Genomic DNA, 20,501 nt, shown 5'->3' with positions numbered 1-20,501 from the left:
TGTTGCAAGAACTCTTGCAAGTATGCCCACAATGTGGGAACCAGCTTTATCCCAAATGGGGTTAATAAAAGAGTTAAACTCCACCCCAGCCATCATCACATGGGGGCGATTTCCGATTCTGATCCAGTGTTAAAAGTAAAAAAAATAACAATGCCGAAAGAACTGAAAATGAGCACAGTCTGTGTCCCTCTAACTCAGAACAGATTCAAGCCATAGTCAGCCCTTCTGGGTGTCCAGCCCCTCCTGGATCCCCGGGTCTCCTGCATCTACTCAGTAAGATGAGAGTGATGGCGATGGTTTTAGCACAAACTCCTGAATTGCATCGCAGCCTAGAAGTCTGGATGGGAAGTTCACAGCTCATTCGTTCAGTGATCCATTTATTCATCAAGTGTTGGTTATTTCTTGAGCCTTTAAAGACCGGGTACTAGGCTGGATTCTGATCGGTCTAGGAAGTAGATCCAGAAGAGACCCTAGCTACCTTACCAGTCAGGATCCCAGCAGGACAAATGAGGAGAGCTAAATGAAGATGTATTTGCAAAGGTGTGGGTGAGATTAAGAGAAACCAGGAAGAGTTAGTTGGCACAGTTCCCTGGGGCTAGCAACAGCGGTCACTAGTACCCTCCGAGCCTCAAGGACCAGCGGGAGGGAGTGGTTACCTGAGCCCAGCAAAGGAAGGACTGCCTGTTAGTACCTGGGGTCTTAGGTAGAGGAATGCAGTCAACCTGCAGTGACTTGGCAGGGAGGGAGCTGGGAATAAATCCCTCACCTCATTCCCTCTTCTCCCACCCTCTCATCTCCTGCTGGTGACTCCCTTTGGCTGAACCCAGTAGGAAACCAGAGTCAAGGAAGCTTCTTGATGAAGCCGGTAAAAGTTAGCCTCCCAGGGCTTGAGCAAAAAGGAGCAGGGGCAGGTATCAACCATCCCTTCTACTCCCCTTTCTGAAAGAAGCTGGTAGTGTTAGATTAATTAGGACAGAACTAAGAGATTCCTCATGGGAGGTTGGAGTTAAGACTCCTTCAGAAACCCTGAGGGAACGTGACGCTAAGCCACCCTAGCGTTGCTCCTTGTAGCAGTTGGGAAGTAATGACAGCAAGCTCTGTGATGGATTGATTGATAGTAAAAACCCAGCTGAGCAAACCCCCAGTCACAAATATTGAACTGGTTCCCTGTGTAGCAAGATGTGCTAGTGTGAGTCAACTAGCATTCCAAGGCCCTCCTTGCCATATGGCGGGATGGAAAAGGAAGAAAAGGGAAGGAAAAGAACATTTATTAAGCCTCTGATTGTACTCCAGATCCTGGGCTAGATAACTTATATACTTTATTCCACTTTTATTCTTACGAGGACTTATGAAATGTTTTATTTGTGCTATTTTACAGATGAGGAAACTGAGTCTCTGAGAGGTTGGCTAGATAGTTCAAAAGCACACCATCAGCTAGTAAGAAATCAGGAAAGGGATTCTCAACTAAATTTGATAAGCATACCAGATTGGGAGTTAGGTCCACCCTCACTAGCTGTGTGACTTCATACAAATAATTTCTCCTTGGGCGAGTCTCTTAACCTCTGTTCCTGGGAGCCCATGTATGTTAAATGAGGAGCCTATATGAGGCCAGCCTACAGGGGCCAGAGGAACATAAATGTGTGAATCAGAGTGGATGAGGACTCTGGCCTCATCTTAAGTTGTTGATATTTGGAAATATGAGAGCTGATTTTGGAGTATCTTCTGTGGGGTGTGTATGTGTGTATAATATCCCGATTTTTTTTAAAATGTTTGCAACAAATTCACAAAAATATAAAATATCGTTGAGCCCATACAAAATATCCCCATCGCTCTGATAGTTGGAAACTTCATGTGTCCTGGACTAGCCTTTTCCGTAGCCTTTGCAAAGGTGTGGGTAAAATCAGTATGTGCTGTGGTCCAACGTCCTCTTTAGTGTTTTATTCATTCACTAAGTCTATGAAGTGGCTGCTGTGCTGGGCACCTGTGTTAGGGCTGGGACTGTGAATGAACAGAAGACCTTACCCTCTTGGTCCTTAGGCACAGTGAGGAAGATGGACTTGAAGATAAACACAAGGGCCTGCGTGTTAAGCCTAAGAAGTGCAGGGGGTTATGAAGTGTCTCCGAGGTGGAGGGCTGGTGTGCAAGGAGTTATTCTGAAGTGAAGGCCAAGCTTCCTCAAGGCTACTCTTCCTTCCTTCTGCTTTTCCATCACGTGCCTCAGGGCGCCTGTCCTCCTACCTGATCCGGAGGAACCCACAGCCCTTCTAAACTCCACCTACCAAAGAAACATCCTTCAATCACCACTGCATCCCAGCTAAGTCCCATTCAGCCACCAGGGTCAGCCCTGGATGGAAACTATGCAGCCCCACTTCTTCTCTTTCCTACTGTTCAGCTAATCCGTTTTAAGCTGCCATTTTTTTTTTTTCAAAGTTAGGGAAACAAATGTTTCATTGTCTGCTCAATTCTTAGGATATGCCACATGCATGAATCAAACTTTTAATCATCTGCTTGGAGGACTTTGGAGGTCAGCAGAGCCTGTGGCTGGGAGGACTTAGCTTTTGTGACCATCACCTTCATGTTGGGAGCAGCCAGGCCCTGGGCTTGTGGAGTTTCTGGCACAGGCAGGCACCCAACAATAGCTTCAACCTTTCCACGAGGTGACCCAGAGACAGAGTGAGCAGAGAAGGCCCTTTTCAATGAAGTATTTTTGAATCCTTGGAGGAGGGAGCTCCGAGGGAAGAGATGCTGAATATATGTGTGGATTTTATAAGAAGCAGCTTTTACCTCTTCTTTTTCTGTGCAACATCCTGCAGTGCTTGGGAGGGTATTTGCTGAGAACATTCTTAAAATAGAGGCTTGGAAACCAATCTGTCAGGTAGAAGTATGCAGGCGGTGAAATCCTGGTTACCGTGACACCAAGCTGGGATGTGAATTATCTTGTCCCCCCAGACTGATCCTGGCTGAGGGGGCCCATCCGAGGGTCGAGGGAGGGGCTGAGTGACCATGCCTGCATGGCCTGCAGCCTAGTACAAGGATCCTGGAGGCCCGCTTGTCCTTGACCATTGCTGCCTTTGTGGTTCCAGGCATCTGGAAGACAACCAGGTCAGTGTCATCGAGAGAGGCGCCTTCCAGGATCTGAAGCAGCTGGAGCGATTGTAAGTACAGCACAACCTCCTCTCTTGAAAAGCCTTATTTGTTTGTAAATTGGCTTCGTTGTGGCCTTGCTGAGAAAAAAAAAAAAGGCTCCAATGTTTAATAAAATGTTTGCTATTATATTTAAAGCACATTAGATGCCTGCTAAAGAGACACTGAAACCCATTTAAACTTTTTTTTCTTTAAAAGATGCTAGAATTGGCATCTGGGGCTTGTTTTTCTGCTTCCCAGCCTTGAGCTCTGTCTTGGTAGCTGTACATGGGGCTTGTTCCTGCCCAAGCCTCAGCCTTCCCTTCTGTGGGGGAAGAAGGACCTCAGTTAGCTATCCCTGTCATGGAAACGAGCATCAGAAACTCCCTACTCCTATACATGGGTAGCAGGCTCCCTCCTCGGGCCTTCTCCTCTGGGCCCCCTCTGCCCCATTCTCATGGGAGAAGAGGGACAGGCGGGTGGGCGAGGCCTTCGGTGTGCCTGTATCTTCTCTGAGGGAGCATCAGCCTGTGTCAGGAAGCCCACATATTTCCATGAGAGAATGCATTGCCAGTGGTTTAAAAATAGGCCACTGTTCTGACTCTGACAGAGGGAGAGAGCAAAAGGGGTGGGGATGGGAGATGGATGGAGCCTCCATTCGTTTGGTTGATTAATGCTTTTGCAGAAAACTCTCGGGTCACTGTGATGAGGAAGGCTGCTCAGATAGTTAAGTGGGCAGCTTCCCCTTTCCTCGGTTAATCACATCTGGCAGCTCTTAACATCTGGATATTTGCTTTCTGCCCTTTGAGAGGGGATTGTCCCCAAGAGCACTTAGTCATGCTGGTGGGCGGCTCTTTCCATGCTTCCTTCTGTATCCTGGTTGACCTGATATTTCAGCCTCCTTCTCCTGCATTCGGGGGACGAGCCTGCAACAGCTCTCTGCTCCTGCAGCTTAAGGATCTTCCCATCTTTACCTGTCCTGTTTCCAAATCTCATCTACAGAGATGGGCTTGGGTAAGGTATAGGACTTTCCACCAACTTGTGAGCTTCGTAATCTGCCATCTTTTCCCTTGGAGTCATTCCATCTGGGGCAACCTGAGAAGGGGAAGGGATATTACCCAGCAAAATCCTTTACTCCCCGCTCTGTGTTGTGAACTGTCTCATTCATTGCTCTCCTTCTGGGTCAAAGGTCAGCATATGTTCTGTTGTTGGTTTGAAAATACGACTTTCATTTCTTATAAGGGAAAATAGAGATAAAAATAATGAATGTTGCCTCTATCTATACTTTTAAGTTTCTGAAAATGTTAACTCTTCTCCTTATTTAGATCAAGGAAAAAAAAAAATAAAAGTACTTGTTGAACCTGCTTCCTTTGTATGAAATAGTCAGCATTTACGTGGAAGAATAAATACAAAATCCTTTGTGAGAAGGCCACTTCTTGCTTAGTCTTCTGATTAGAAGTATAAATAAATTCCCAATTCATTAATTTCATGGTTGTTGGGAAAGAACTAATTGAGTACCTTGGACATGCTGGGAACTACGCCAGTATATTATATGCTATCTATTATTTTATCCCCACAAAATTCCTGTGAGGTGTGATTACCCTCATTTTGCAGATGAAGAAACAGAGGCTGAGGGAGATGAAGCCAAAGAATTGTCAGTTGGGGGAGCCAAGGTTCAAAGCCACATCTGTCTGACATCAAAGCCCACGTCCTTTCATATTTCTCCGCTGCAGGCATTAGATGAAGTGTGATCTTTAGCAATGGCCCTGCAAGTAGCCTCTCACATGCCCATTGAACTCCAGGGAATATCAGTGGAATAGTCTAGCAAAAGGCGCTTTTCTTTGGCTTGGTCAACATGGCTGAAATACCTTGCACGTCTGAGGGACCGAGAGCATTACAGCTGTAGGGTAAACCTGGCTGTCTCTCTGCTTTGGTGTATTAGGAGGGTAATGCTAGCTGCTGTACTAGATAAACCCTCAAATCTCATAGCTTAGCAGGGTGGAAGTTTACTTCTTATTCATATAAAACCCAGTAAGGGCATTCCTGGTTGCTGGGCCTCTCTCCTCCGAGGGGAGACTTCGGGACATGGGCTCCTTCCTCTCCTTGACTCTGCCATCTTTAAATCTCGGCTTCCAAGGTACCAGTGTTTGTCGGCATCAAGCTAGTGGAAGGGAAAACAGCAGGAAGGATTGTACATGGGAGGTTTTCATGGGAAACACCTGGAAGGACTACATGTTACTTCTACTGTTACATACCTTGGGCTGGAACTCAGTCATGTGGCCACAGTAAACTGCAGGGGAGGCTAGGAAAGTAGTCAAGCTATATGCCCTGGAAGTAGAGGAAACAGGCTTAGTGAACAGCTAGCCAGTTTCTGACTTATATTGCAAGTGAGCTGAGAAGTACTTGGTCAGGAAGAAGAATGGAAGTATAGATAGCTGCACTAGTATGTACAGCTAGACAGCCTCTCTCATTTAAGGCCTTTCAGTGTCGGTGTGTGTGATGTGATCCTGACTAGTGTTTATCTGGTTTTGGTTATGCAGTCTGCCCGCAGACAGAGGACTATAGAATGGGAAAATACAATGTATTTGCTGTTAACAATGGAAGAGGTAGAGGGCTGATTGTGCCATCATCCCTGGCTCTCACTACTGGCTTACTTTACCTGTGTCTCTATATTTGGTAGTAAATTAATCTTTATTGATCATACTCTGAAAGAGGCTGGAAATTGTATCATTTCTGTAATGTTTATTTTCATTTGGAATGGTCATTATGGGTGTAATCTCTTGAGGCTTACAGGGAAAAAGGAGAGAACCCTGTCCTTCAGGTCTCTACTCAGGAATTCTCTATTCCTCTGTGAAAGGACCTCTGCGCCAGGCTGAGTTAGGTGCCCCTTTCCTCATGACAACACATGATGGTCCATATCATAGCACTTATGCCATATTTTAATTCCCTATTTGCCTGATTGTCTCTCCGCAGAACTATGAGTATTTGGAGATGAGGAATTATGTTCCATTTAACTGTTAATCTCTAAGCCTTGCACAAAGCATGATAGTAAGCACTTGTAGAATATTTATCAAATACTTAGGTTTTTGTTCTATACCAGTGGTTCTGAACTGGGACCAGTTTTCCCCGCCAGAGGACCCTTGGCAATGTCTGGAGACATTTTTGGTTGTCAAAATGGTAGGATGTTAATAGCATGTATTGAGTAGAAGTCAGGAATGTGGCTAAACATCCTACAATGTACAGAATAGCTCCCACAACAAAGAATTACCCAGTCCAAAATGTCAGTAGTGTTGAGGTTGAGAAACTCTGCTCTTTCCCTGTTATGTGTCAGATGCCATCTTAGTCATGACATAGGCCATCTCATTTAATCCATATAACATTATGAGGTTAGAATTATCATGTCCCTGATGTGACAAAATATAAATTTCAAAGCATTGGCTAAATATGCCTACTCTAAATCTAATTTAGCTCGCGCTCGCTTCTGATTTCCAGGAAGTGAACAGGATAGAGGAACAAGATAAATAAAACCAGGAGGAAACAAGCGAATCCTGTAGCTGGGACATTCTGCAAGATAACTGCCCTGGTCTCTTTAAAAAGTCAGTGTTATGAAGGAGGTGGGACTTGACTGTTCTATATTGAAAGAAGCTTAGGATAGAAACAGTAGCACAAAACTTGGCAAGGTCAATGGAGTTTGTGTTTGAAGATCTTTGAATTATGCAGAAAGTGATAATAGTGCTAATGTTTATTGCCTTATTAAATCAAAGATTCATTTTGTAATCTGTAAGATAACTTTTGAAAAGAATAGTTAAAAAAATATATCCTAATAGAGGGAGAAATGACATAGAATGATACCAAAAAATGTGATTAATTCAGATAAGGGAACATAGAATAAAATGAGACAAAGAAAACAAATAGTAAGATGATGTATTTAAATAAAAATATATCATAATTATTTTGTATGAAAATGATTAATACTTTAATTAAATGACAGATTGTCAGGGTGGATTAAAAAATAAATAATAATTATATGATTCTTTCAAAAGATGAACATTAAGCATAAGGAGAGAGAAAAGCTGAAAGTAAAAGGTTAGAAAATGATACCATGAAAACACTGACCAATAGAAGGTTGGTGTGGCTGTATTAACACAGATAAAAGACTTCAAAACAAGAAACATTAATGGAGATAAAGAGGGATATTTCATAATGATAAAGGAGTAAATATACCAGGAAGGTACAGCAAATCTATGTTTGTATATACTATTATGTATAGTGTGCATGTATGTATTATGTATAGTACATATTAAAAACATATTCTGAAAATACAGAAAACAAATATTGACAGAACTAATGGATAAATAGATAAGTTCATACTCGTTTAAGACATGGTTCTTGTAATTGATGAACAAGCAGACAAAATTGTTAGTAACAATATAGAATATTTTAATGACAAAGTTTGCAAACCTGACCTAAGTGAAACAAAGAGAACAATGCAACCAACAAGTACAGAATAAACATTCTTTTCAAGTGCATACAGAACTTTTATCAAATACTGATATAGAAATCAGGTCTCAACAAATATCAAAGGATTAAAATCATAAGGAGTATTTTCTCTGACCACAGTAGAAATACAGAAATCAATAAAAAGCAGTAAGTGGAAATTTTCAAAATATTTGGAAATTGAATGATATTCTTCTAAATAACCTTTGAATCAAAGAACATTTCACTGTCGAAATTGGAAGATATATTTTTCAGAATGTTAATAAACACACAATATATCACAAAGTGTGGATGGCAGTCAAAGCCATGCCCACGGGAAAACGTATAACCTTTAAGCATATTATTTGATTTATGTAGAGTATATATTTAAAATGAAGTAAGGCTAAAATCTTTATTAAAATACCCATCATAAGAAGCTAGAGAAAGAATAACAAAGTAGAAGAGAGAAAATCAGTAATACCAGACGTATGTGAAATAGAAAAACTCTAAAAAACCAAACTTTCATTCTTGAAAAAATTATAAAAACCAGCAGGACTTATTATTAAACAAAAAAGAAAGAAGACTAAATTACTAACATAAAGGATAAAATGGGGGACATAACTATGGATTTTACAAAGATGAAAATGATAGTAAGAGCAGATTTTGAAGAACTTTATTTCAATGATTTTAAAGATTAAGTGAAATTAAAAACTGAAACAAGAAGGAGTAGAAAGTATGTATAGTCCTAAATCTAATTAAACCTTTAATTAAAATATTTCACTAAGAACTTTCTAAGCTCAGATGGCTTCGCCAGTAAATTGCACCAAAGTTTTAAGAAATAAATAGTATCAATTTACCATAAACTCATTCTATTAAAAAAATGACTTTTATCATTTGGATAGCATAACCTTTATAGCAAAACCCAACAAGGCATTTCAAGAGAAAATATCAACCAACGTATTTCATGAATATTTATATGAATTTCCTAACAAAATATTAGCAAAATGAATTTGGCAATACCTGAAAAGGATATATTACAACCAAGTTTGGCTTATTCAAGGAAGGCAAGGTTGGTTAAACATTTGAAAATCCCCCCTCTCAAATAAAAACATGCTGAAAAACTAGGATAGCAAAACCAAAGACACACAGCATCTACAATAAAGCTAGTTGACAAAGTATCCCAGTAAACGCCTGCCTCCCGAGTGTAAGTGGAGGGGGGGTGAAGGGGGTGCAGCGGATGGTTATAAGACTGTTGCATTGTCTCATCTGTGTGGAAGAAAGCAGAGGGAAGTCCTTGAGAACAGGAGATTAATAAAATTACCAACACGTACTCACCAGAAAACACAGTGGTCAAACTGAGAAAAACCGCCAAATCAGAAGGGAGTTTGATTAGATCCAGTTCATGGTGAGTACAAAGGAATCATGATGTGATAATGACTGATAGTATTTGGAGTATTCTGGGTCCTATAAATTCTTTAAACTAACAAAAACAAGACTCTTTTCCAAAGAAAGGCCTAACGTTGATAAGAAAATTTGGGGACTAGTCAATCAGAACAGGTACAGTAGTAGAAATGAAAAGAAACCTTCTTGATGAAAATGCTAGAAATCACCAGAAGAGGCAGATCTTAGAAAATACAAGGCCATGTTTTTCATTAGTTTAACAACAACAACAAAAAACAACCCCAAGAATGAGCTCTCTAGACTCTTAAAGCTAAAAAAGCTATCACTTCCCACCCCTACCTCATAAGACTAAAGGAAATTTCTTTCATTTAAGAAATAAGCAACCGGGACTTCCCTGGTGGCGCAGTGGTTAAGAATCCGCCTGCCAATGCAGGGGACACGGGTTCGAGCCCTGGTCCGGGAAGATCCCACGTGCCGCGGAGCAGCTAAGCCCCTGCACCACAACTACTGAGCCCGCGCTCTAGAGCCCATGCTCCGCAACAAAGAGAAACCACCGCAATGAGAAACCGCACACCGCAAAGAAGAGTAGCCCCTGCTCACTGCAACTAGAGAAAGCCCACGCACAACAATGAAGACCCAACACAGCCAAAAATAAATAAAATAAATAAATTTATTAAAAAAAAAGAAAAGAAATAAGCAACCAAGAGGATTATGATTAAAGCTCATACAAAAATTTTTTATAAGAAAAATGAAGAATAAGAAACATAATAATCTGCATAGAAACAATGAAAACATGTAAGAAAGAGGTACCCACAAAACAGATGAAAACTATAATAGATGGTTCAAAACTAACTACACAAATTTAAGACTTTATAAACTCTAAAAGACCAACATAAATCTGAATTTTAAAAACTCAGAAATTAGATGATTAGAAAAGAGTAGGATTTGAAAGGAAGGGCAGAGAACTCAAGAAACAATTTAGAAATAAAAGAAGTCATTTCAAAGTAAGTACTGCCAATACTGAAGAAGAGCAAACTTGGAAGAATTACACTATCCAATTTCAAGACTTACTATAAAGCTACAGTAATCAAGACAGCATGGTACTTGTGAAATATTAGACATAAATTAATGGAACAGAATACATAGCCTAGAAATAGACCCATTCGAAAATAGTCAGCTGATTTTTGACAAGGGAGCAAAGACAACTCAATGGAGAAAGAATAGTCTTTTCAACAAATGGTGCTGGGACAATTGGATGTTTATATACAGAACACTGAACCTACACAAACCTTACATCTTATGCAACATTTAATTCAAAATGGATCATAGACCTAAATGTAAAACTGTGAAACATCTAGAAGAAGACATAAGCGAAAAAATCTACATGACTTGGGTTTGAGGATGAGTTTTTTGATATAAAAAGCATGATCCATGTAAAAAAAAAAAAAAAGATCAATTGAACTTTTTTTTTTTGAACTTTTTTAAAATTAAAAACTTCTGCTCTGCAAAGGGCAGTTAGGAAAATGAAGAGACAAGTCACAGACTGGGAGAAAATTTTTGCAAAGCATATATCTGGTAAAGGACTTGTATACAGAATATACAAAGAACTTTCAAAACACAGCATTCAGAAAACAAACATTCCTACCCACAAAAAAAGAAAGAAATGAGCAAAAGATTTGAAGAGGCACAACACCAAAGAAGATATACAGTTGGCAAATAAGCACATAAGGACATCCTGAACATCATTTTTCATTAGGGTAATGCAAATTAGACAACAATAAGGTACCACTGCACATCTACTAGAATGGCTACAGTACTAAAAACTGGCAATACTAATTGCTGCTCAGGAGGTAGAGTAACTGGAACTCTCATTTATTACTGATGGTAATGCAAAATGGTACAGCCACTTTGGAGGACAGTTTAGCAGTTTCTTACAAAGCTAAACATAATTGTATCTTATAATCCAGATCAGTGGTTGCTAGGGGTTTAGGGAAGAGGAGGGGATGGAGGGTCAAATAGGTGAAGCATGGGAGAGGGGGTCGCTGAGAATGATGAAACTATACTGTGTGATATTGAAATGGTGATGCACAACATATGCATTGATCAAACCCATAAAATTTGACAGCACAATGAGTGAACCTTAATGCATGCCAATTAAAAATATCATTTAGGAAATTGGAGGACCCCACGATGGAATGCACACTGTGATGAATTTGTGAATCAACCTCACTGAAGGTGATGGGGAAAAAGGTGCTGACCAAAGTAGACTTGAAATGAGTGGAGTCTATGAGACTAAAGTCTCATAGACTTTAAAAGTCAAAAGGAATAGCACATAAGAACTGTACTCTAGTTGACAGAGTTGTTTCCCACAGAGGCATGGGTTAACAATTCTGAAATCACTACACACGTATATTGGAATTCAACAGTGGAAAGACAAGCAATGTCGTTACAGACTAGCAATGGGGAAAGCTATAATGACCCATGTGGTAACGGATTAGAGTTAGAGACACCAGTATGAACAAATGTTTAACCTAATATAGATACTTTCACTTAATACAGGTGGACATATACATAGAAATATTTATTGATATGTGAATATACATAGGTTTTTATACAAGCAAATATTTCCTTGCTCTGTTAGCGAGAAGGCCTAGAAGCAACCCAGATTTTGGTTTCTAATCAGTTCTCCAATAAAAAGAAACTAAGATGTCTTGGAAAAATGGGTTGATTCTAGGATGGGGGCATGAGATAAGTTGTGCCAGAAAGGAAGTGCTCAAAACAACAGCAACACTACAATTATGGGGAAATGTCAAAAGGACATAGGAACCAACTGAAAGAGCTCCTAATGGCCAAAGCTGAAACAACTTGAGCAACAAAATAAATGAGTATCAGATTACAACCAAAGTATAAAATAAATATCCCTGAGTTCATACTAATATAAATAAATGATTGAATAAATAAATAAATAAATGGGGAGAGGAGAAATCACCCATCCAGAAGAATTCTAAGGAATTTATGTAGATTTTCTGCCCTCAAGAAGGTAGAGCATAACTCTTCACTCCTTATGTGTGGGCTTTGCATAGTGACTGCCTTCAAAGGAGTATGAGAAAGGGAGGGTGGGGAATAGTAACTTTATAGTGGAGAAATATGACACACACTCCCTCAGCCAGGTGATCAAGGTCCATATCAAAAGTGGTAAGTCATGTCGATAGTATGTATCTTTGATATGATGTAATGAACATAGCAGTTCCCATCTGTGATCTTCATCTCAAAAACCCATCACCCCAGTCTACTGAGAAAAGCATCAGACAAATCTCAATCAAGGGCTGTTCTAAAAAACATGTGAATAGTCCTCAATACTATCAAGGTCATCAAAAGCAAGACAAGTCAGAAACGGTCACAGCCAAAAAGAGCATAAGGAGACGTGACGACTAAATGTAATGAGGCATCCTGGATGGTATCCTAAAACAGAAAAAAGTCATAGGTAAAAATTAAGGGGCTCTTTTTTTTTTTAAATTATTTATTTTATTTATGGCTGTGTTGGGTCTTCGTTTCTGTGCGAGGGCTTTCTCTAGCTGCGGCAAGCGGGGGCCACTCTTCATCGCGGTGCGCGGGCCTCTCACTATCGCGGCCTCTCTTGTTGCGGAGCACAGGCTCCAGACGCGCAGGCTCAGTAGTTGTGGCTCACGGGCCTAGTTGCTCCGCGGCATGTGGGATCCTCCCAGACCAGGGCTCGAACCCATGTCCCCTGCATTGGCAGGCAGATTCTCAACCACTGCGCCACCAGGGAAGCCCCAAGGGGGCTCTTAATAAAGTATTAACTTTCATTAATAACAATGTATCAATATTAGTTCATTATGGCAAATGTACTATATTAACGTAAGATGTCAAGAATAGGGGAAATTGGGTGTGAGGTATATGAGATCACTCTGTACTATCTTCCCAAATTTTATGTAAATCTAAATTAATATAAAACATTAGTTTTTATTTTTTTAATTTATTTTTATTTTTTTAACATCTTTATTGGAGTATAATTGCTTTACAATGGTGTGTTAGTTTCTGCTTTATAACAAAGTGAATCAGTTATACATATACATATGTTCCCATATCTCTTCCCTCTTGCATCTCCCTCCCTCCCACCCCCCATCCCACCCCTCTAGGTGGTCACAAAGCACTGAGCTGATCTCCCTGTGCTATGCAGCTGCTTCCCACTAGCTATCTGTTTTACGTTTGGTAGTGTATATATGTCCATGCCACTCTCTCACTTTGTCACATCTTACCCTTCCCCCTCCCCATATCCTCAAGTCCATTCTCTAGTAGGTCTGTGTCTTTATTCCCGTCTTGCAAAACATTAGTTTTTAAAAAGTGGACTATGCCAAACTCTGCTTGAATTACAGATTCATGAGCAAAATAAATGCTAACGGTTTACACCAAAAACGCATTCATGCATACTCACCTAGATGGAACTCAAGAGGAGATAAATGTAATGGATAATGCTTTAAGAGAAATGGGTTATAGAGATGTGGACGGTCCTAGAGACTGTCATACAGCATGAAGTAAGTCAGAAAGAGAAAAACAGATATCATACATTAACGCATATTTGTGGAATCTAGAAAAATGGTACAGATGAACTGGTTTGCAAGGCAGAAATAGAGACACAGATGTAGAGAACAAACGTATGGACACGAAGGGGGGAAAGCGGGGGGTTGGGGGTGGGATGAACTGGGAGACAGGGATTGTCATATATACACTAATATGTATAAAAGAGATAACTAATGAGAACCTGTTGTATAGCACAGGGAACTCTACTTCGCTGTACAGTAGAAACTAACACAACGTTGTAAAACAACTGTACCCCAATTAAAGAAAAAGAGAGAAATGGAAAATGGAAAGGAGTATTTTTTAAAATCAGTAAGAAACTAATAGGGAGGTAAAAAGGATTTAAGAGAAAGTGGTAGATATGGAAGTCAGTCAAAGAAGTTCTAATACACTTATAATATGAATCTCTGAGGAAGAAACTAAAGCAGTGGAACAAAACTAATAGTAATGAAATTTTTTTGAAATAGAAGATGATTTGAAGGTACATATTGAAAGGACAACTGAATGCCTGGAAAAATAGACCAGGTTCAAAACTAAATATTCTAATAAAAGCATTTTGTTTTGAAAGAGAAAAAAAATCCTTAAGCATTCAGTGGATTAGACACCTAAAATGGAAAAGAAAATCAGATTGCTAGCATATTTTTGACACCAAAGCCAGAATACAATTGAATAATTTTTTAAGGAAATAAACTGTGAAGCAGAGATTTTTATAAAATGTGAACCAGAGCCCTACATATATTCGAAAGTAATTACTACAGAAAAACTATTATGAGCATTCAGGAACTCAGACATCATGGTTTTCATGGAGCCCTTCTTAAGGAATCTCCCAGAGAACACGTTTCATACAACTGGAGAGGTATTGGCATTAAGGACAGATATGATCTGCACTTCCCAGACACCTGGAAGTTAGGTGGAGTCTTGTGACTGCATCTTGGACCTCCATGGAATGAAATTGGAAGTGCTGTGTTCACCATGGTCCTCCATCCTTGCTCTCTTCCCCTATGGTGGCTAAATTGACAGGACTCTAAGAACTTAAAGGATGTGGAGACACAAAGTGAAAGGATTCTAAGCCCCTGCTGACATGCATGTGGCTCTGACATGAACAAGAAATAAATTTCTGTTATTTCAAAAATAACAATGTATTTCATCCCATTAACAGAATAGATGAGAAAAGTCATTTCATCTCCATAGATGTAGAAAAAAATATCTAATGAAATTCAACACTAATTCCTGATTTTAAAGTATTGAAAATGCTAGGAATAAAATAGAACTTTTTTACAAAAAAACCCAAATCAAATAACATCGTTAATGGTGAAATATTTAAAACATTCCTCTTGAGAGACACCTGTCATCATGACTCCCATTCAACATTGTATTTGAAATCCTGGTCCTGGCCATGATTTAAAAAAAAAAAAAGAAGAAGAAGAAGAAGGAAGGATGGAAGAAAAGAGAAAGAACAGGTATAAGGATTAGAAGAGAAGAAATATCAATGTCATTATTTGCAGATGACATGAATTAAATACATGGAAAATGCAAAATAATCTACAGATGAACTCTCAGGATTCCTAAGTGAACTCCTCAGGTCACTGGACACAATGTACCAAAAAAAATCAGTGTAACTTCTATATACTAACGACAAGTGATTAGGAAATTTTAAAAAATGATGTGTGTTAACAGCATCGAAAAACATCATCTGCCCAGGAATAAATCTAATGAAAGATGTGCAAGGCCTTAACACAGAAAACAACAAACATTACTGGAAAAATGAAAGATGACTCAAATATATAGAGCAATACATTATGTTCATGGATTGGAAAACTCAATATCTCAGGGATGTCAGTTCTCTCCCAATTGATATACAGATTCAGGGCAGTCCTAATGCTAACAGGTTGTTGTGGAAATTGTGAAAATGATTCTAAAGTTTGTATGGAAATGCAGTTGGCCAAGAAGAGCCAAGACAGATTGAAGACCCAGGTAACAGAAGGACACTTGATTTGTAACAAAGATGGCACTGTGAAGCAGCTTGGAATGGATGATCTATCTAATAAATTGTGATAGAATAATTGGATATGGAAAATGAATTATCTTGCCCCCTGGCTCATACCATTCACAAAATCAGTTACAGATGAATTGTAGATTTACACATGAAAGATGAAGTAATAACACTTCTAGAATATAACATAGGGTATCTTCATGGCTTTGCAGTAGTTGGTATTTCTTAAGCAGGATACAGAAGGCATTAACTTTACAGGAAAAAAAATAGGTAACTTGGACTACATTAAAATAAATAACTTTTGTTCATCAAAATACATCACTAATTGAGTGAAAAAGCATGCCAGAGTGGTCAAAGATATTGGCAGTGCATGGAACTGACAAAGAACTTATATTAAATATAAGAATTTATAAAGAACTTCTACAAATCAATAAGAAAAAGAAAAATGACCCAGTAGAAAAATGGTTAAGAGTTTCCAACAGGTACTTAAAAAAAAAGAGGATGTCCAAACGGCCAGTGGTCATATGAAAAGATGCTCAGTGTGTCATCAGTCTTCAGAGAAACGTAAAATAAAACCACAATGACATACACCGCACACTCATCAGAAAAGCATAAGAAAACTTACACATGTTGATGATGATGTGAAACAAACTACATTAATCATATACTGCTGTGGGACTCATTGATACAGTTGCTCCAGAAAACTCTTCAGCAGTGTCAACTAGAGCAGAACATACACATACCCCATGACCCAGCAATCCAACTCCTGGATTTACATCCCACAAAAGACATACACAATAATGTTCATAGAAGCACTATTTGTAATAGCCCCAAACTGGAAACGAACCAAATGCTTACCAACATGAGAAAAAAATCAACTGTGGTATATTCATACCATGGAGAATGGAAACAACACATAAAAACTACTGCTACATGTGACACCATGAGAAATCTCAGAAACAGAATAAGCAACAAAAGCAGGACATGAAAGAGTAGAAATTACTTGATTCCATTTATATAATCTTCAAGACAGGCGAAAGCAATCTATGGTATTAAAAGTCAGGATAGTATTTATCTTTGGAGGATTGTAAACAGAAGGGGACTTTAAGAGGTTTCTGAGGTGTATCATCCTCTGTTTCTAGATCTGGGTAGAGGTTTTGTGGATCTGTTCATTGGGTGAAAATGCTTCAAGCCATACAATTTTGATTTGTGCAATTTTTGTATATGTGTTACACTAAAAAAATTATTTATTTTAAAAAGAGATTTTAGAGACAGATGTGTGAGAACCAGCTTTACTACATGGCTCTTCATTGAAGCCTGGTTTGAAGAAATGAACGTATAGAATAAAATTTGGGGAGAAATGGAGAAATCTGAAAGTGAACTGGGTATCAGATGTTGTTAGGGAATTATTAATTTTGCTAAGTATGATAATGGTACTCTAGTTAAAGAAGAGAATCTCCTTAATTTGGGGGAGGGATGCATGCTGAAGTATTTAGGGAGCCAGTGTCCTGATGTTGATAATTTACTTTAAAATGGTTCAGTAAAGAAAACAAACAAAACCAAATAGAGCAAAATGAAAACAATTGTTGAATTTAAATGGTGGGCGTATGAACGTTCAAGATACATTTTTCCTTTTCTGTATTTTTGAACGTTTTATTGATAAAGAAAAATTTTAATGCATTTTTTAAAATGATCATATCCTTTTCACAGAGGAAAAAAACCTGAAGCTCAGAAAGTTAAAGTAACTTGCCATGCTGAGATTTGAATCCAGGACTATTCTGAATTTAGGAGTTAGGAAAAGAAACTATGACCGTCAAAAACTGGAAGGAGATTGAGATATTGTATTATTCAATTCCCTCATTTTGCAGACAAGAAAACAGGCTAGAGAACAATTTGACTTCCATGAAATGTTAATGCAGCACGCAGTGTTTGAAGTGTTGAGCTGCCTTGGCATTAGCTTGGTTTTTCCAAAGAGCAGAACACAATGGTGTCCTTAGTTCTAACCCAGAGTTCACATTTACCATTTAATTAGATATGAAGTAAATAATTAGATTATATGTATATATTTAAATGCATATGTATAGCAAATATATGTGTGTGTGTGTGTGTGTGTGTGTGTGTGTATGTGTGTATTTAAATTACTGCAAGAGTTATTTTGTTCCTGGTAGATAGAGCCCTGCTTGTCCCACCATCACTAACATGTGTTATATCCCTTAAGCTTATCATTTACAGGCCATATACCCTCCAACAGCCCATGAATGTGGCTTTTTCTTCATTCGGCCTCATTTATATCAACATCAAAGCCTGAGCATTGTTATTAACTCAGAATTACGGACAGGGTTTTCTTTGTGAAATTTATCGCCTACGGTGTCAACACTTAATTTACTCTAAGTCCTTGAAAAAAAAAAAAAAACCCAGTGTCTGTGAGGGTATAAGCTGCCAACACCAGAAAGACCACTGTTGACAGATTTTTGATTGGTTTACGTTATTATTCCTTATTCAAAACAAAACAAAACAAAATCTTCTGTCTTGGAATATTTTCTCCATTGGTTCCTTAAGAATTACAAGGCAGACTGAAGGGAAGCTATAAAACTAAGGAAGTTTTATAGGGGACTTCCCTGGTGGCGCAGCGGTTAAGAATCCGACTGCCAATGCAGGGGACACGGGTTCGAGCCCTGGTCCGGGAAGATCCCACATGCCGCAGAGCAACTAAGCCCGTGCACCACAACTACTGAGCCTGTGCTCTAGAGCCCGTGCTCTGCAACAAGAGAAGCCCCTGCAATGAGAAGCGCGCACATAACAACGAAGAGTAGCCCCAGCTCACCTCAACTAGAGAAAGCCCGCGCGCAGCAACGAAGACCCAACGCAGCCAAAAATAAAATTAATTAATTAATTAATTTTTAAAAATTACTTTTAAAAAAAACCCCGAATTAAGGAAGTATTAGGGGAAAAAAAGGCTGGAGAAGACTTTCAAGGCCGTCAGAAGGCCCAGGCAGGACTGTCCGCCTGCAGTTGTCAGGCAGCCCTGCTTGATTCCCTCCACCAAGCTCACTTTTCTCTGGTTGCATTAAAAGGTCTAAGACAGAAGAGGTTGTTGTAAGACTTAGGCCTAAACACTTCAAACTGCCATATAGTGGAAGATGGGGCTAGCTCTGTGGAGAGCAAAACTCAGGAATATAGGGTTGGTGGTGGTGGAAATTTAAGTAGCTACATAGGAAGAAAGTATAGCAGAGCAGTAAGGAAGCTGAGCTCTGGCCTGCTGGCTCACATTTATACACTGTTTGACACTGGACAAATTAATGAACCTCTTTGAGCCTCAGGTGCCTCATTTATAAAACATCTGTGTATTTGCCTCATAGGGCTGTTGAAGAAAACTAGCATGCACGCAAAGAATTTAGGATAGTATCTGGCTTGTCATAAGTGCTCATAAGCATTTCACTTCAGTCTCTTAAGCAGGACTGAAAAAAAATGACTGTTTATGTGGTCCTGGGGAATCTCTAAGACAGAGATTTTCGTACTTCCTTTCAGCAACTTCTTCCCCCACCCACCCCACTGCAGCCCACCCACCTCCAGAGGGGGCCTGCCCTCAAGGAGCTTACAGTCCACTAGCAAGGCAAGCGTGTAAACTTGTTATCTTTTCAACATGGCGAACATTGAAGTTTCAGGAGTACGGAGGAAGCGACTGCCTGTCCTGGGGAGCTCAGGGAAAGCTTTACCAAGGAGGCATCATTTGAACCGAGTCTTGAAGATCAAATAGGAGTATAAATCACGACCACCAGTTTAGCAAAGAATGACGCATCTGGGGTCATTCAGGTTGGGTTATCTGCTCTCTGCATTTTCCACAGGCCTTTCGATCTGCTAATTTAGTTAGAGTGAATCTGTGGTGGACACTTAACCTAATGATTGCAAGATGAAGAGCATGGACCCAAGAGTTAGGATAGACCTGGATTTGAACCTGTAGCCATCTTCTCATTTCACTTACCAGCTATGAGGCCTTGGGAAAGTTTCTTAATAGCTCCAAGTACCATCTGTTAAATAGAGAGAATCATTGTTGAGTAGAGTTGCCTTTTAAACAAAGGCTTGTTTCTGAAGTTGGCATGAAAGATAAAAATGGAAAATATTCAAAATTATTGACAGTTCCCTCTCTCATAAACAAGACATGGAGGGATCATTTTGTACCTAGAAGTACCATTGACCTCTGGAATCCCCACCAACGAAAATGCCGACCGTGAGCAGCCCATGAGGACTGAGAAGTTGCGGGGAGAGCTGGTTCACATCTCTCATCCAAGGTCATTTGGAGGCGCAGGTTCATTGAGAAGAATGGCTGGTAGGACCCTCTGCACCGTATATTTTTCACCTTATTCTTCTTTAATTTTTGCTGAGTGCCTGCACTTTGGTTCACTCACAGGTTAAATGCATACATGGCGTGACTCAATTAACCCACTTCACCAGAGTGTCATCAGATTATCTATGTGAAGTGTTTCACACAGTGATTGGCACAGTTATCACAGTATCTTCAGCCATCTCCTGGACCGTCCTTCTCCTCCTCTTCATCATCATCATAAGCCAAGAGTGACGAATTAGGAAAGAGAGCCATTTCTTTGACCAAGTGAACGAAATGACTGCATTTTCACTCATTGGCTCTTTTCCATCCTGAGGTCATACACCCCAAGCCAAAAACATACCAAATCTCCTTCCTGTCCTTGTTCTGTCATCAAAAGTTGTTGAAGCATGTTTTTTCATCTGAAAAACGAGCTTAATAGTATTTTCTGTCTGATAGGAGTGAGGGCTTGTCAGAAAGTGTGTATCTGCTAAAGCACTCTAAAAAGGCAAACAGTCAAAACAATGCAAATTATCATCTTTTTTTCTATAATACTGTCCTTGTGGGGGTACAGCTACATCACCAGTT

At 39.5% G+C, this 20,501-nt stretch overlaps 1 protein-coding gene across 2 annotated transcripts in view; it reads left to right on the top strand.

The window, feature by feature from the left end:
- SLIT3 (slit guidance ligand 3) overlaps positions 1–20,501 on the top strand; it is a 618,579-nt gene that overhangs the window by 48,721 nt on the left and 549,357 nt on the right. Inside the window, exon 3 of one of the 2 annotated variants that reach the window (XM_059917657.1) lies at positions 3,084–3,155. The exons of the other annotated variant lie outside the window; for it this stretch is intronic. Within the exon in view, the coding sequence (XP_059773640.1) occupies positions 3,084–3,155 (72 nt within the window). The remainder of the gene's footprint in view (positions 1–3,083; positions 3,156–20,501) is intronic. 2 annotated transcript variants of the gene reach the window in all.

This window comes from Balaenoptera ricei, chromosome 3, assembly GCF_028023285.1.
Source record: "Balaenoptera ricei isolate mBalRic1 chromosome 3, mBalRic1.hap2, whole genome shotgun sequence".
Classification (NCBI taxonomy): domain Eukaryota; kingdom Metazoa; phylum Chordata; class Mammalia; order Artiodactyla; family Balaenopteridae; genus Balaenoptera; species Balaenoptera ricei.
This window is presented reverse-complemented; position numbering and strand designations above follow the sequence as displayed.